We start from the raw sequence: 18603 nt of genomic DNA, 5'->3' as shown, positions 1-18603 counted from the left end.
CAATCTGCATTTCATATCCTCTCTAATTCAGTCACCATCAGTTATTTTGATGTCCAAATAACCAAGCCTGTCGACTAATTTCCTCACCATCGCCTCACTTAAGTCGACTACACTCCATTTCCTTGTTTTATTGATGCTCATGTCATAACCTCCTTTCCTTTCAAGGCACTACTACTATCAAAAATGGTTCAAATGGCTCTGAGCACTATGGGACTTCTTAGGTCATCAGTCCCCTAGAACTTACAACTACTTAAACCTAACTAACCTATGGACATGACACACATCCATACCCGAGGTAGTAATCGAACCTGCGACCGTAGCGGTCACGCGATTCCAGACTGAAGTGCCTAGAACCGCTCGGCCAGTCACGCCGGCACTACTACTATCAACTGCGTTTCCAAATCCTTTATCGCTCGGAGAAATGCGTCACTGGCAAAGCTCAAAGTTTTTATTTCTTTTTCCTGAACTTTCTAGTTGGTTTCCTTCACAACTCGGTCATTGTAAAAGCTGAACACCATTCGAAATAGGCTACAGCGCTCTCTCACTAGATTCTCAATTGCTGCTTCACTTTCATGTCCTTCGACTCTTATAGGACCATTACTTTTGTCAGTTACATATAAAAGACATATTATAGGAGGCTTTAAGCAGATGATGCTGTTCTACACAGGTAAGTCGCAACGCTAGAAAATTATACCGAAATTCGGGAATATCTGCAGAGTATCGACGCTTGGTACAGAGAGAGGTAGCTGACTCAACATAAACAAATGTATTGCGTATACATACACAAAAATATCCACGTTAGCATGACTTCAAGATCGCAGAACAATCACAGGAAGCTGTTACTTCCATAAAATATTTAGGAATATGCTTGCGGAGCAATTTAACGAGGACCGACCCCAGAAAACTACGCGCAGCAAAGGTAACTGCCAGAGACATCCTTTGGAAGAATCCTCGGGACATTTATCTCAACACAGAGGGTGTCTTACAACATCCTCCTTCGCCCAGTACTTTAATACTGCTCGTCAGTATGGGATCTGTACCAGAGAGGATCGACACAGGAATAGAGAAGAGACAAAGAACAGCACTTCCTTACACTAAAGAGGCAAGAAACAGGCACACCAGCCTAATATCGTGTAGAGCCCTCGCGAGCACGCAGAAGTACCGCAACACGACATGGCATGACATGGCCTCGACTGATGTCTGAAGTAATGCGGGAGGAAACTGACACCGTGAATCCTGCAGGACTGCCCATAAATCCGTTTGAGTACGAGGGGGTGGATATCTCTTCTGAACAGCACGTTGCACGGCATACCAGATACGCTCAATAATGTTCATGATCGGGGTGTTTGGTGGCCAGCGGAATTGTGTTCCTGGAGCCACTCTGTAGAATTTCTGGACGTGTGGGTGTCGCATTGTCTTACTGGAATTGCCCAAGTCCGTCGGAATGCACAAGGGACATGAATGGATGCAGGTGATCAGACATGATGCTTACGTACGTGTCACCTGTCAAGAGTCGTATCTAGACATATCAGGGGTGCCATATCACTCCAATTGCACACGCCCCACGCCATTACAGACCCTTCACCAGCTTGAACAGTCTCTTGCTGACACAAAGGGTCCATGTATTCATGAGGTTGTCGCCGTACACGTCCATCCGCTTGATACAATGTGAAACGAGACTCGTCCAACCAAGCAACATGTTTTCAGTCACCAACAGTCCAAGGTCGCTGTTTATGGGCCCAGACGAGGCGTGTAAAGCTGTGTGTTGTGCAGTTAGCAAAGGTACACAAGTGGGCCTTCGGCTCCGAAAGCCCATATCGATGTTTCGTTGAATGGTTCGCAAGCTCACATTTGTTGATGCCTCAGCATTGAAATCTACAGCAATTTGTGGAAGGGTTGCACTTCTGTCATGATGAACGGTTCACTTCAGTCATCGTTGGTCCCGTTCTTTTAGATCTTTTTCCGGCCCCAGCGATGTCGGAGGATGTTTTATCGGATTCCTGAAATTCGCGGTACACTTGTGAAATGGTCATATGGGAAAATCCCCATTTCATCGCTACCTCGGAGACCCTGTGTCCCATCCCTCGTGCACCGACTGTAACACCACATTCGAACACACTTAAATCTTAATAACCTGCTTTGTAGCAGCAATAACCCATCTAACAACTGCGCCAGACTTGTCTTGTATAGGCGATGCCGACCGCAGCGCCGTGTTCTGCCTGTTTACGTATATCTGTACTGATACACACGCCTAGTCCAGTTTCTTTGGCGCTTTTTTGTAGTAAGCACGAAAGCATCACAGAGATGATCAACCAATTCTAGTGGCAGACTCTGCAAGATAGACGTTCTGCAGCAAGGTGTTCTTTTTTATTATTATTAAAATTGTGACAGCGTACGTTCTTCGAATAGTCAACAAATATACTGCTTCCTCCTGTATATATCTCGCGAAAATACCATGACAAAGAAATTAGATTCGAACCCGCAAGGAGGCTTACCGGCAATCTTTCTTCCCGCGAACCATTCGTGACTGGAACAGGAAAGGGAAGAAGTGACAGCGGAACACAAAATACTCTCCACCACACACCGCAAGGTGGCTAGCGGATCAGAAATGTAGAATCCCCCAGGCTGGATCTGTACAATTTGTACATGACCTTTCCGTCTCTGTATTTTATCCCTGCTACCTTCAGAATTTAAAGACTGAGGGATGAATATTTGTACTCGGGAGGAAGTTTGCAATATGCGAGGCAATACTGGCCCTACGTTTTATCTTAGAATATAGACTGAAAAAAGGCAAACCTGTATTTCCATAATCCGTAGATCTACAGAGCGTTTGGAAATACTGACGGAAAACACGAGGTGTAATTCTGGAACATAATGCAGAAACGTATTTGTTTGTACAGGTGAAGGTCAGCAGAGGCAATGGTCCAAAGCAGTGTGCATTAAAACGCTGGGCCTCCATCAATTGCAGTTGACGTGCTAGGAGAACTGTCTGCCGTTTCCACCACGCTATGTCAGTAAACGGAACCGACGTGAATACGCCGAACACCATTCGTCCGATTAACTGACTGACTACCAAGATGTATTTATGAGACTGGGCGCTTGTTTCGAAGAGCTGTCCGACGTGGTGTGCGTTGATTGCCAACTGTCTTATCAAGTGATGTTAACAAGAAAAGTGACAGAACGACATGAGAGAGGGGGACGGGGGGGGGGGGGGGGGCGAGCAGTGGTTGGAACATCACACAGTTTGTCTAGATTACGTAGTTATTACAACAATCGGTATGCGGCAACACTTCCTAATAGACAACCGCCTCATCTGCGGAAAAAAATGTGTGCTGCCTTTCCCTTCGCGCGAGATCTGTGACTACGTAAAATGTCTGATACCGCATTGCTACGTTAGTTGTGCTAACATTTGTTGGTCTTAGTAGGATGTTGTTACTGTTTCATATGAGGATACAATGGAGAAGTACTGACTTTATACGCCATCTCATAATTTTTCTTCTCGAAACCATCTCCACCACCATCACCAACAACTCTTCTAATAATTTCCGGTTATGCAGCCGGATCCCGTCGACATTCTGCCACGATATTTCGGCACAGAGACATCCGGCCATCATCAGGTGAGTACACAACTACTGAAGAGCCCAGGTGCAGTCGCGGTATTTATGCCGATTCTCGCGCACGTGTTGACGTATTTCCAATGATTCCTTGATTACGGAATCCCAAAATCCGGAAACCGGAGCTAAAATTTTTGTTCCATTGTATTCCATTGAATGTCCCAATGAAATGCAGTGCTCTGCTACTGCCGATTTTGACGGTTGCCGCAGACGGGTGTATCTTTCATATTCTGTACATCGTTCATGGACAGTTCTTGTCGTCTGGCCAATATATGGACAGCCACATTCACAGGGAATTTTGTAGACGCCTGCTTTCTTCAGTTGTAAATCGTCTTTAACGGATCCAACCAGGGCCCGGTTCTTTGCTGGTGGACGGAAGATAACCTTGATTTTATTCTTCTTCAGTAATCGGCCTATTTTCGACGACACATTCCCGGCGTATGGAAGAAACGCAGTTGATTTAAAGTCGTCATCAGCGTCCTCAGTGCGCTGCTTCTTGTTATGACAGTTGCGCATGGCCTTTCTTATTTGGCGTGAAGTGTAGCCATTCTCTTTAAAAACCTTCTCCAAGAGTTCTAATTCTGCGTGGAGGTTTTCATCGTCCGATATTACATGGATAAAAATTGGAATCCTGTTAGTAAAATTATACATTCACAGCGGAATAGACAGCGTCATTCGATACTCAATGACTAGATGATCTTTTACTTTCACCACCGAGGGCAGCACGTACAACTCGGCTATGCCGCGCATGTCAACACGTGCGCGAGAATCGGCATAAATACCGCGACTGCACCTGGGCTCTTCAGTAGTTGTGTACTCACCTGATGATGGCCGGACGTCTCTGGGCCGAAATATCGTGGCAGAATGTCGACGGGATCCGGCTGCATACCCGGAAATTATAGAAGAACAAATACGCCGGGAAAATTTCAGAAGTCACCAACAACTCTGTTCTTATCACGACCATCATCATTCCACTCCGTTTTTCTTCCCGTTCTTATCCACTTCATCTAAGGGAAAGTGCAGAGGTCAGTATACTGGACTCATTCGAGAGGAAGTCGGTTCACATCTCCACCGGGTCTTTCTGTGGTTTCCCCAATAGATTAACGCAAATACCCTTAAGGCGAATGCCGGGATGATTCCTTTGAAAAAGGACGCGGTCTATTTTCTGCCACAACTGATGACCTTTACGTCGTCGGGACAAACAGTAATCTTCCTTCCCTGGTTGCTAGTAACAGCAGGATCACACATCCATTGCCGATCGCATGCCGACAGCAGTATGAATTTGGTCGAATGCTGCACCCGGAGTTAACAGCTGCTGCGACAATTTAATAGACCATCGCTGCACCGCCCGCCTACTGTCGAGAAACACGTCACTTCACGCACTCTTCCGATCATCGAACGCCGTCTCTAAGACGTTTGGTCTCCCTTAGCTTTCCCCAAGAAACCCGTGTGCCACATGATGCGATGACGTTGCCATAGCCTGCATTACCGGCACCAGTCGCAACAGGTGGAGGAATTGAAGGGGGAGTAACGAACTTCTTCCCCCCCCCCCCCCCATTCCACCGCCCCGTTCCCATGGAAATTAGAGCATATAGTTTTTAATCATTACAGAATTCTCATGCACTTCTAGCAGTGAAGGGATAACCATCAATTCTATAAGATATAATAAGTTATTTGTGGCACCTGCAAAAATTTAGTTCTTGCGACATGACACGTCTCGAAGATGACCAACGTATTTAAATCTGAAATGGCGCCATTATCGTCTTCCCCTGCTCCCTGGATAAATTTCTCCGGACGTCCATGTCTCATCTGCCACCTAGGCACGATTGCTAGAACTACGGCAGCTAACGGGTGGCTTTTACAAGATATCCAGTTGCTGCTGCAAACCATGTGTCCGAAGGTGAGTGACCCTGTTATGTTGATATACAACTCGACGGGCCGTACAATATGCCAATATAGCTTCATACAAGTGGGATCGTGCTTCAAAGTCTTTCGTTTTCCATTAAAATATGTACGCCGCTAATTTTAGTACGCTCAACAGGTGAATATTTGTTACCCCCTTAGAAGATATGCTAGTCCCGGTCGTAGCCCTGGAGATGGAGCAAACGTGATGAAAGGTTGACCTGTAGCGCTCCGCAGATGGTACCGAAGTGGTGGTGTATGTGCCAGTCGGTTGTATGGAAAGACGGGGCGACACGGCGACATGACAGAATGACAGAAAGTATTGTATTTGGATGTGCTGACGACAAACCATGAATAGAGTTGCTCGATCTTTTGGTTTCTCAGCGTGAACTGGCCAACTTGTTTACGAGGGCTGATCAAACAGTATGCGACGTTATTTTTTATTGTTGAAACCAATAATGAACAGGACGATATTCTAAGTTTGTGGGCATACGTAATCCGCATGCCTCATGTGTTTCACGACTGCGGGAACAACTAGTTGCTGGCTAGCCGTAGACAAGTGAACACTTGTAGCTAGTATACGTTGAATTTTGTATTGTGTGCAAAATGACAAAGTGGAAGAACGTCCCTGCATAATTTTTTAAGCTTAGCGATACTCAAGCTGAAACAATCCGCTTGATTCAAGAGTTTAGTGACGAAACAATGGGCAACACACAAAGGAGCGGTACAACCGCTCCAAAGACGGCCACTCATCCGTGAAGTTTAAAGAACATTCAAGTAGACTCCCAAAATGCGCGAATGAGGCTTTTATTGATCACGTGGTGACGCAGGATGGACGAAATTAGTATTGTATCCATTCATTCCATTTTAACGGAACGTTTTTATATCAGGAAGATCCCAGCAAAATTTGTGTCGACGTTGCTAGCAACTGAGCAGAAGTAACTTGCTTGGAAGATCGCAGAGGACATGTTGGATACTGCAAACGGTAATCCCAACTTTCTTAACACAGTGGTCACTGGTCATGAGTCCTGGGTTTACGGGTTCGAACCAGAAACAAAGTTCTAATCATCGCACTGGAGACGTCCATTATCCCTCAGATTAAAAACACGTCATCAGCTATGTGGAAGTCATGCTGACCGTCTGTTTTGACTCCGATGGCGTGGTCCATCACGAGTATGCCCTACCAAGTACTAGTGTCAATATGGAGTACTACCACGAGGTTCTGCAACGGCTCCGTGAAGCAGTGAGCGGCCGGACTTTGGGGTACCTTCACCACAATAATGGACCTGCTCATCTTTCTCAATTAATAGTTTTTTGGCCAAACAATATGGCTGTTTGTCAGCCTCCCTATTCCCCTTATTTAACGTCTAGTGACTTCTGGCTTTCCCCTAAACTGAAAAAGATGCTTAAAGGGGCCATTTTTAATACGGGGAAGGCATTACGCAGAATTCGATGGAGCCGCTGCGCGCCATACCAAAACATGCTTTCCGGCTATGCTTCCGGCAGTGGCAGCAGCATTGGAAGCGGTGTGAAGGGGCTTAGGAGACTACTTTGAAGATGACTAGTGTCAATTTTACCTGAATAAAGACTGATTTTATAAATAAAATTCGGATACTTTTTGAACAGCTCTCGTGGTGTACCATTTGTCATGTAACACGGCATTACAACAGTGGTCGCAGAGAGATTCGAATCTAAAGGGGCTGGATACAGCTGTCACGCCTCGTCAATGACAATCGGCTTCAGACATGACAGATTTGCTGCCGTCGGTGAATCCGGTTCCATTCCTATCAATTTGCTAGCCAGCAGTGCGAAGGGTATTGCACGCACTGGACATCTGGATTCAAGTACGGCACAAAATGATCGGTGGGCGAAACACGGGTACGGGACTGTAGCGTGTAGTGTGTGTAGAGTCGCGAATTTTGCCTCTTTTTTTCAAATAATGATTGGAGCCCAGGAGCGCACCGACGGCCAGGGTTGAGTGCAGTTCAGCATGGAGGGTGGCTCCCGTCTTCCAAGACGTCATCAGCCGTGTTCAGCGGGCTGCACGCACGCAGTCCTGGACTGGCCCGCTAAATCAAAAGTTCTTAATCCCGTACGAAATACCAGAAAGTAGCATCGGTTGCCCAGCAATTCTGTACCGTTAGCTCTGTGGGATCTAATGATCAATGAAGAAACTTCGATACTCGTCACCACGGAACTGATGCCACTAAAGACCGTGTCACGCCGAATTACCGTGACGTCTCCTGATGTGCATCTCTTATTTTCCCAAGTGCTTAAGTATCGTTTGTTCGAACGGCGATTGAACATAACGCAAACTGGTAAATCGTAGGGACAGGTATCCTAATAGAGTGGAACATCCAGATCTTTCGATATTAGACCTAGCGAGACGTGATCGTAACTGGGTTCAGTGAAGTCGTATGATACCTGGTAGCAACAAGGCGAGGAATAGGTAGCGAAATGGATCTCTCAGCCTGTTTCCATTTACTGGAAAAGTGCGACTTGAGTGACAGCTCTTGCTTAAACGCACTTAAATTGGACACAGTGCAATACTGCTTAAGTGAGTGAGATTTGAGAGTAGGAAAAAAACGCACAGCAAATACAGGTGACAAAAGTCGTGGGATATACCGTAACATCGTGTCGGCCCTCCTTATAACCGGCGCAGTGCAGCAACTCGACGTGGCATGGAACTAACAAGTCGTTGGAAGTCCCTGCAGAAATAGTTAGCCATGCTGCCTTTATAACCGTTCATAATGCCGAAAGAGTTTCCGGTGCAGGATTTTGTGCATGAACTGAATTCTCGATTATGTCCCACAAACGTTTGATGCGATTCATGACGGGCGATCTGGGTGGCCACATAATTCTCGCGTCGGTCGTCTGCTGCCAAATTTCGCTGCACTGCCCCAATATACGTTCGTCGAATGCCCCATTCATTTCTGCGGTTATTTCAAACTTGCCTGTTAGCACTGACAACGCAAACGTCACTGTTCTCCGTCGTTAAGAGAAAGCCGTCTGCCACTGCGTTGCCCGTGGTTTCTAGATAATGCGTGAAATTTGGCATTCTCGGTACACACTTGTCACTGTGGACCTCGGAATACTGAATTCCCTAATTATTTCCTAAACTTAACGTACCATTTCGCGTTCAGAGTCTGTCAATTCCCGTCAGGCGGACATAATCACGCAGGGAACCTTTTCACATGGACCACCTGAGTACAAATGACAGCTCCACTATAATGGACTGCCTTTTCATACCTCGTGTACGCGATACTACATCTGTATACATGCATATCGCTGTACCATCACATTTGTCACCTCAGTGAGGCAGAACTAAGAATGATACCGAAAACCTAATTCGGAAACTGAAAAAACATTCAGAGTAAAGTTTGAGTATTTTCCAGCTCGCTAGGTACAGGGCCTGTAGAGATGACTATGATTAAATTGGACCAGTAATAAGATGCACGAGGGCATACACAGCAACCATTCCTCCCATGCTCCATTCAATAATGAGACTTCTATCCCAAGGAAGAACGTCGTATCTTGGTGTCGCAGCTCTCACGCCCTATGAGATACCACTCAGCTTCTATATGATGATATTACACCATCTCAGTTTTGCTGTGGTGTATTCTGTTTTTTCTATGAAAAGTTTCTATCAACAGTTACTTCCAAATTTTTTGGGAAGTCGTGGTGGTGGACGTCTTTTGTCACTAAAGGTGACATTCAAGCTTCGCATTTTTCCATTCTGTTAACATGGAAACAGTACACCAAAGCTGTACATAATTATAATCATATATTAATACCTACAGCTGCTGACGGGCGTTGATATATATCAACGGGGACAGGTGAAAATGTGTGCCCCGACCGGGACTCGAACCCGGCGTACCCTGCTTACATGGCAGACGCCCTATCCATCTGAGCCACCGAGGGCGCAGAGGATAGTGAGACTGCAGGGACCATCGCGCGCACGCCTCCCGCAAGACCCAAATTTTCACCTTACATGTCCACACACCACATTCGTAGCGTCCCTACCCAACACACATTTTCACCTGCCCCCGTTGATATATATCAACGCCCGTCAGCAGCTGAAGGTATTTATATATAACTCTAATTTCGTTCTAGACGGCTGCTGGTCATCAATGGTACCTTCTTTCGGACATGTCCGAAAGAACAGACACCATAACCGTATAAGTATAAAGCTGTACATGTCCCCTCGGTGATGGCAGACTAGTATCAAAGACCTATCCTATTACAGATCTCCTGGCTTAATAAATGAATGCATAAATTGAATTAAAGAGATTTTACAATATCGATCCACAATTCGCGACTTGTTATTGTTAAAACACTGACGGCTTCCAAATTGGCAGAGTCTGCAGAAAGTGTTCAAACAAACAGCATTGAGAATAAACGGAAACCTCATGTCAGTGTTTTCGCCGAGCTAATGCTTACAATTTTCGTCAAGTCTCAACAACAACGCCTCTAACTCATTCAGTTAATATCCTGGCAACCAATCACCTCCACAAAAAGACTACTTTGTTGCAGAATTTCGTCGTGGCCGTGCTTCCGTCAGTGATAAATTTCGTGCAGTTCGAACGAAATCGGTAGTTGTTGCAAAAAACATCGATGTTTGAAAAAAGACTGAAAAATACTGGCACGTGGCCTACCGTGAGATACAGGCTTGCCTGCTTGAATAGCTGGCTGTGAAGATCAGTTGCCGAGGGATTCCGCACAATATTGACCAAAGCTCAAAAACAGGCTCTTGGCCAAGCAAATGCTGGAAACTTTCGACTGAGCTATTAACATAATTCGTTACTAGGTCGTAACGGCAGAGTAAACTTCGATGTACACGAACGACCCGAATACCACGGGCAATCAATTGTTTGGGCGTTCCAAGCTGAACGTAATCCAACGTAAGTTATTCGTTCGCCAGGCACTTCTAAGAAAATTATAGCTTAAAAATGTAAACTATCTGATCAAAAGTATCCGGAAATGTGGCTGAAAATGGCGCCCGCCATCGGTAATGGTGGAATTCAGTATGGTGTTGGCCCACCCTTAGTCTTGACAGTTTCCACTCTCGCAGGCATACGATCAATCAGGTGCTGGAAGGTTTCTTGGGAAATGACAGCCCATTCTTCACCGAGTGCTGCACTGAGGAGAGGTATAGATGTCGGTTGGTTGGCACGAAGTCGGTGTTCCAAAACATCCCAAAGGTCTTCTATAGGATTCAGGTCAGGACACTGTGCAGGCCACGCCAGGCCAGCCCATTACAGGGATGCTATTGCCGTATAACCACTCCGCCACAGGCCGTGCATTATGAACAGGTGCTCGATCATGTTGAAAGACGCAATCGCTATTTCCGAACTGCTCTTCAACAGTGGGAAGCAAGAAGGTTCTAGAAACATCACTGTAGACCTGTGCTGTGACAGTGCCACGCGAAACAAGGGGTGGAAGCCCCCTCCACGAAAAACACGACCACACCATAACACCACCGCCTCCGAATTTTACTGTTGGCACTACACACGCTGGCAGATGACGTTCATCGGGCAATCGCTACACCCACACCCTGCCATCAGATCGCCACATTGTGTACCGTGATTCGTCACTCCACAGAACGTTTTTCCGCTGTTCAGTCGTCCAATGTTTAGGCTCCTTACACCAAGCGAGGCGTCGTTTGGCCTACTACACATTACGACCGTCTTTAACTGTCGGCTGTCTCTGTCAGTCAATAGACGAGGTCGGCCCGTACGCTTTTGTGCTGTGTGTGTCCCTCCACGTTTGCACTTCGCTATCACATCGGAAACAATGGACCTAGGGATGTTCAGGAGTTCGCGTACAGACGTATGACAAATGACACCAAATCACCTGACCACGTTGGAAGTACGTTAGTTCCGCGGAGCTCCCCATTCTGCTCTCTCACGATGTGAGGTCGCTGGTACGGATTATCTGGCAGCACAAAGCACCTAATATGAAAAACATGTTTTGGGGGGTGTCCCGATACTTCTGATTACATAGTGTAGTTTTTCGGGGCGACATTCTTGAATAAATGTTTCACGCAGCTCTTGTCGCGTCAGATTGGTCTTCAGTGTGTCTGGACGAGTTCCTCTGCTGGCTTCGTCAAGAGACTGTAGTAGGCCGTTCGGTACTCTTTTCCGTTGGCCGAATTGTAAGTGCCGCGTATCCTAACGAACTCCGCTGGCGATGGCAGAGGAAATCGTTGACAGTTTTTGAGACTGAATGCTAATCCGACACGGCAAGATCTTCGTGAAGCATTTATTCGAAAAATCCTATTTTTTTAGGTCATCCTGGGCACGTCGCGGTCATTACTTTCGGAGAATCTAAGAACAATTAACTCTGAGCGACACACAACCCATCATTCTTAATCACAACAGAGCCAGCACCCGCTCAGTACGCAAAACAATTGCAATAAAGACGCGGAACTGGTACGTTTTGTTCCCTGTGTGAAACAAACCACCCTTGGGCAGCGAGTTCGATCATCTCAGTGCACTGTTGAATCGCTGGGAAACCGTACGTTTGATGTGCCAACGTCAGAACAGAAAAACAAAGTTTCCAGACCTGTTTCGAACCATACAGGCCAATATATAATTACGGAAACACGGTTCTGGTTTGAGCAAACAAATTATTCTTGATAATGCCCAAAAATGTTTCGGCTAAGTTTCACCATCGTCAGTGAGTATTTTCTTACTGTCACATACTGATGTTTATGCGGCTCTTTAACATTGAGCACAGTTTATATTTTGCTGCAGTGTGTCATTTTTTGTTTCCGCTTTTTCATGCCTCTAGAAGGCGTGTGACGTCTGCTTTCTTGCACACACTTTATGTCAAAGTTTACATACCCATAGAGGCATGAAAAAGCAGAAACAACAAATGACAAACTTGAGCAACATATCAGCTGTACTGAAAACATGTCAGATAGCCACATAAATACAGGTCTGTGATAGTAAGAAAATCAACACACTGACGATGGTGAAACTTAACCGAAACATGTTTGACTGTTAAATAAGAATAATTCTTCCAGAATGAGATTTTCAGTCTGCAGCGGAGTGTGCGTTGATATGAAACTTCCTGGCAGATTGATTAAAACTGTTGTCGGACCGAGACTCGAAATCTGGTAGAGCATTTGCCAGCGAAGGCAAAGGTCCCGAGTTCGAGTCTCGGTCCAGCACACAGTTTTAATCTGCCAGGAAGTTTCAAGAATAATTCTTGTTCGCTCAGGGCAAAACAGTATTTCAATATATATATACAGGGTGGACTAGAACTCTGCCAACAAACTTTCAAAAGTGCTACTACGGACCAAAATAAGAAAAATAGGCTTTAAAGTGAGTACCTTAAGATCTAGGAGCTTCCGTTCATCTCCAATACTATAAAACATCTCTTCTATTGAACTGTTCATAATATGCGCATTTTAGGGCCCATGTTTACTGGACTTTGTTTCCTTGTTTTCGTCCATATTGCCATCTCTAAAAGTTTGTAGGCGAAGTTCTGGTTTACACTGTATACTAGACAAAAACTGAGCTGCAACAACAAGGTGAATGAAGACGAATAATTTGAGACGGTGTCAGGGGTAAAATACAGGGAGCGAAAGGCTATTTACAATTGGTACAAAAACCAGAGGGGCATGAAAGGGAAGCAGTGGTTGGGAAGGGAGTGAGACAGGGTTGTAGCGTATACCCATTGTTATTCCATCTGTATATTGAGAAAGCACATGAAAAAAAGTAAGAATTAAAATTCACGGAGAAGAAATAGCAACTTTGAGGTTTGCTGATGACTGTCAGAGACAGCAAAGGATCTGGGAGAGCAGTTGAACGGAATCGACAGTGTCCTGAAAGGAGGATATAAGACGAACATCAACAAAAGCAAAACGAGGATAATGGAATGTAGTCTAAATAAATCAGGTGATGTTGAGGAAATTGAGACAAAGTAGTAGATTTTTGCTATTTGGGGAGCAAAATAACGGATGATGGTCGAAGTAGAGAGGATATAAAATGTAGACTGGCCATGGCAAGGAATGCGTTTCTGAAGAAGAGAAATTTGTTAACATTGACTACAGATTTAAGTGTCAGGAAGCCCTTTCTGAAAGTATTTGTATGGAGTGTAGCCATGTATGGAAGTGAAACATGGACTATAAGTAGTTTAGACAAGAATAGAATAAAAGCTTTGGAAATGTAGTGCTACAGAAGAATGCTGAAGATTAGATGGATAGATCACACAACTATTGAGGAGGTACTGAACAGAATTGTGGAGAAGAGAAATCTGTGGCACACCTCTACTAGAAGAAGGGATCGGTTGGTAGGACATATTCTGAGGCATCAAGGGATCACTAATTTAGTACTGGAAGGAAGCGAGGAGGGTAAAAACCGTAGAAACCAAGAAATGAATACACTAAGCAGATTCAGAAGAATGTAGGTTGCAGTAGTTACTCTGAGATGAAGCAGCTTGCATAGGTTAGAGTAGCGTGGAGAGCTGCATCAAACCAGTCTCTGGACTTTAAGACCACAACAATTTGGGAAAACGATTAGTACAAAAAGTATTCTTTTTGTGAAAAACGACGGCATTCGTATACAATAGTGCTGAAAAAACTGCGCGCCAGCGGCGTGCGGAAAGTTTTGGTTTCGGACAATCGTTGCACTCCCGATCGCTTCGCAGCGTGATTCGCTCGCCGGAGCGGAGTGGGGGGACACCTTGTCACTGTCTCGCACGTGGGCAGCTGTGCCCTCTATAGGCTTACCTCGCTACATGCAACGCCACCTGGCAGGCGAGAGTGCCTGCGAACCAACTCGAGGTTCTGTCGCTCAGTCACCCCAACATAAGGCGCTATATCAGAAACCACGTGCACGGAACGATGAACACCTACACTAACGAACAAGACTCTTCGGTCTTCTGAACGAAACTTTTCAGCGAAGCAAAAGAAAACTGGAAATTCAAGGCCGTTTACACTGGCATCTCCACGAAGCACGTACGTTCCCCGCACACGCACTGTAACTTCACGGCTGCGACTGCACATGTCAAACACTTCACTATATATAAAAGTAAACAATTACACTTACCCATCCACTAACGTTTCACTTTTTTCTGGCGCTGAGTTTAATTAAAAACATCTCCTATACCCCAGTTCCGACATATGGAAGTTTCTTTTCGTTGCAAGCATACGCGTCAGCAAGGGTGAAGGAAGGGGCACTTGCTCGCCGACCCCCCCTCCCCCATCCCTCCTAGAATCTGGAGTACAGAGGTTTTACTTACTACTCACTTCTAGAATGAGTGGACAATTTTCTGAGATGTGACGTTCTTCTGTATCACTTATAAAATTTATTTCTTGTGGCATGACACGTCTAGAAACTAACCAACTCATTTATATAAAAATAACCAATTTTCGAGTCTTGCCCACATTTGGGTTAACTTCTGCAGACGCCCGTGGTTGTATATTAGGAACTCTAAATCCTCCAACACCCACCTCTGCTATTTTAGCATGTATTTGCCTGAAAATCTGGAGTACAGACCTTGGCTCTGTGGTTAGTCACAGTATTCTAGCAGCTCGTTCTACCTTAATGAGTATTAAAACATTTGTAAGATCTCTGAACTAAGTATCAAAATGAAAACATTTACAGTGTCGATTTTTTTTTTCTCTTATCAATCCGTCGCCCTCTAACCAGGCGCAAACGTCGAAGGAAGTACGACAAAGCTTTACATATGTGCCGGCTAGTGAAAGAATCGCCTGAAATCAGTCAGGGAAAAATTGGAAAACGCAAATCTGGATGCCCGAGAGGAGATTTCAAGTCGACTCCTCCCCGATTACGCATCCAATGGAGTCTCCGACGCGTCATCTCTCAATATCTCCTCAAACACCAATCAAGAAATCTGAATTTAGTATTTCCGTGAATCACTGACAGCGTGTGGCGGAATGTTTCCCCAATCGAAATCACTCAAATTCCTTTCCTCGCTTTTTTTTTTTTTTTTTACTGGCGTTCTGCCTCCAAAAGGATCTAGACGGCAGATTCTGAAGGCGAATGAATAAGCATTCATACATCAAAAATTACCGGCAACTTTAGCACTTTATGTTTCACTGTCAGTAGAACCCCATTCAATACGTAAATTCCATTCCACACCTGCACGACCAAATCTGTCGCCATTCGTTAGTCTATAAAGACAGGAGACACCAGTAGTGGGTTTTCGCTTCTCCTGTATTGTTGACGATTCATCTTTCGCTCAAAAATAATATTTAGCTGGGTAGGACCCGAGACCCTAACGTTAGAAAACAAAACCGTTAGAGGATTAAAGTAGAATGGAAAGTATCGCTGAGAACATGAAGCGCACAGATCACAGGCCGCTCAGTGTCTAAAATTACAGCACTCCTACATCATTGTAAGATGTTGTAACAAAGGAGAATTCACATTTTTCTTGACAGTTTATTTATGGAATAACAATGCACTATACAACTGTCTTCTAAATCAAATTCTGTGCCCTACTACATTCTCTCGCTTAGTTAAGACAGTTGCGTAGAACAGACCCGAACGTATCGTCCCATGCCCAGGAAACGGAGCGCCGTTTTCGAAGTTTGCTTTGTATTTTGGAGGTGCACCTTGATTAAGTACTGCGCACCCCTATTGACACTTTTCCAGACTTTCAAATGGACACCACACTCATGTGTGTCTGGCCAGAATTGTTTTCAGAAGGGCCAAATGCCTTCAGCTGCCGTTCAAAGAAATATACATATCTAGTCGGATGTACGATTAATTGGAAACAAGCATGAATTTAGCGGTTCTGCGTGCCAGCTTCAGAATGGAGTTAATTTCAGCCAAAAAACCGAGTTTATGAGATTATGAAGATTGTAAGGTACGACGATCAATTTAAAGGGCAATTTGCTCGAATCTTTCGTATCTGTTGTATGTATCCCACTGAATTGCCGCACAAGTCAAGGCAGATACTGCAAGAAAATGAGAGAGAAGGTTAAACATGAAAGACAAAAAGTATTGGCTGTTCTGACATCTATCCTACGCGGGCGTTGCGGACCTGTTGCCTGGCTTTGTGACCACGTTCAAGAATATTCTTCATATGACCATTTTTCAACTACATGCGTTCTTTAGCCAGTATTCTTGGGGTAAATAAAGTCAGTTATAATTCATCTCGCTTAGTCGGCGTTAACACTTTCAATTCGCGTTTGTCATTTGCATACAACCTCAACGTCGAATCCACTGGTTCTAAACGTATCTCTCATTGTATTTATCAACCTTGGCATACCGTATTAAATCACTATTGTTACTGTCAACGCATTCAATTGTTAATGTGAACAAGAGCGATTATCTTTTGCATTGAAATTACAGCAGACCTGTTTACATAAAGATTTACACAGACAAGAACGTTTTGTGTGTGAAAATTTCGGTATGACAGAAATAACGACTGCACAATATTCGTTTCTCTTGAGACATACATAACGTTCTTTTGTAATCATCGTAACTATACGGGATGTAAGTCGGGTGAACGACTAACAACGTTTTGGGAGGAGCTTATGGAAAAAACCACGTAAATCACACATACCTGTATTTCACCGAGAGATATGATGTGCCTCTGAGCATCACGGAGTTGCACCTGGATATGGATATTCTGAAAAAATAAACATTGAAATTTCGATTACTTTCAGGGGTTCTCTAATGCTCGTACTTCAAAAATGTGTATAAACTATTTAAAAAAAACTTACGGTCGGATCTTCATTTTTCTTCTTCACCATCACCTGCAAGCAGCGTTTTATTAATGACAACGCACACAAGTAACCACAAAGCAAAACAAAAAAGGTGTAATGTCACAGACAGTAATATAACTACAATTCATAACAAAAAAGAACAAATGATATAATTTATGCTAATGCATTACACGATGAAATGTTAACAAAGTTAAGGACTGATAACTATAGTCTGTCAATTAAAATTTGGTAAAGTAACGCTGAGAACCGCACTTTACGTCGCGTGCTTCCTTTACACAGAACTAACGTGAAGCTTGTGTTTGACATTTATCTCCTAGCCACTGCACATCTTACACAGATCTACTATGGACACACTACTTTCATTCACATGTTACTTATATTGTATCCGTATCACTGTGAGCAAGTTGTGTAGCGTCCTTCCATTCCTCAAACTTCTGCAATCTTATTACAGATGGCTGAATGTGACCTTGATGGCTACTAAACATCCGTTTGTTAACTCAGTTATGTTAATAAAAGTTTTAAGTCGAGTCCACGAGTTATCTTAGTTGCTCCTCAAGGCGTCGTCATATTCCAAAAGTTTCGAAAAGTACCTTCTTTAGTCATGACTCCTACTGTAACAGAACCATGTGTCGCCAACTTATAAGTTTAACGACAGGATACTAATGAGAAATAACCAAACACGCACGACTTTATTTCAAATATGACGCAGAGTTATGCAGGCAGTAAGTTTTCTAGTTATCTTGCTTCAGTGAGTACACTACGCGGTCACATAGAAATCAAACTACTCCGCAGCTAACAACGATTAAACAGGCAGAAATTGACTCCTGTATTAATGTACAGTGTACAGATCAGCGAGCGCGCATTATTTTCTTGCTGATGAATATTTTTTTTCCATTGTGTTCATTGTGAACTATCGCCAAGAAGTGCGAAGACGTAGTTCAGCAAGTGCGCCTGTGTCTGACTTTCCGGAAAACAGCTTAGCGAAGTAAAGAAGCTCAAATATAACTTCATTTCTTACCTGATGATTCAGGATAGCAATCTTGAGTTGATTCTGGATATGCCTAATATCTGCCTGGAATGCTTTTGACACTTCCATTTTCACGTATCTACACAAAATCACTCACTATTTTAAATGAACACATCAGTCTTCCGAGTCGGCGCGATGCAACACCACACCGCCAGCCTGAGTGCTTTCTAAAGGTGGCAGTGGTAGGCATGCCGAAGCACACAATAAAGAAATCGACGCATAGTCGTGCGCTGTCCTAGTTTTAGAATAAAATGTTTGTTTTATGTTCGGTGGAATAATTTTACATTTTAAAATATCACAAAAATTGTAAAACATTATTAATACCTTATTTTTATTTAAGTAAAGACGTTAAATAC

The 18603-nt window shown here is 44.2% G+C and overlaps 1 protein-coding gene across 2 annotated transcripts in view; it reads right to left on the bottom strand.

The window, feature by feature from the left end:
- Positions 1-18416, bottom strand: part of LOC126356267 (PHD finger protein 21A-like) — a 111696-nt gene extending 93280 nt beyond the window's left edge. The window contains exons 1-3 of one of the 2 annotated variants that reach the window (XM_050007112.1): positions 18239-18416; positions 17218-17250; positions 17058-17123 (exon numbers count right to left, since the gene is read on the bottom strand). In XM_050007112.1, the coding sequence (XP_049863069.1) occupies positions 17058-17123; positions 17218-17250; positions 18239-18316 (177 nt within the window). In that variant the 5' untranslated portion in view covers positions 18317-18416. The remainder of the gene's footprint in view (positions 1-17057; positions 17124-17217; positions 17251-18238) is intronic. The other variant, XM_050007111.1, reaches the window with a different exon arrangement.
- Positions 18417-18603: the final 187 nt, after the last annotated feature.

Source organism: Schistocerca gregaria, chromosome 3 (assembly GCF_023897955.1).
Source record: "Schistocerca gregaria isolate iqSchGreg1 chromosome 3, iqSchGreg1.2, whole genome shotgun sequence".
NCBI classification, from domain to species: Eukaryota; Metazoa; Arthropoda; class Insecta; order Orthoptera; family Acrididae; genus Schistocerca; species Schistocerca gregaria.
The sequence above is the reverse complement of the archived record's forward strand: the minus strand, read 5'-3'. Positions and strand labels throughout refer to the sequence as shown.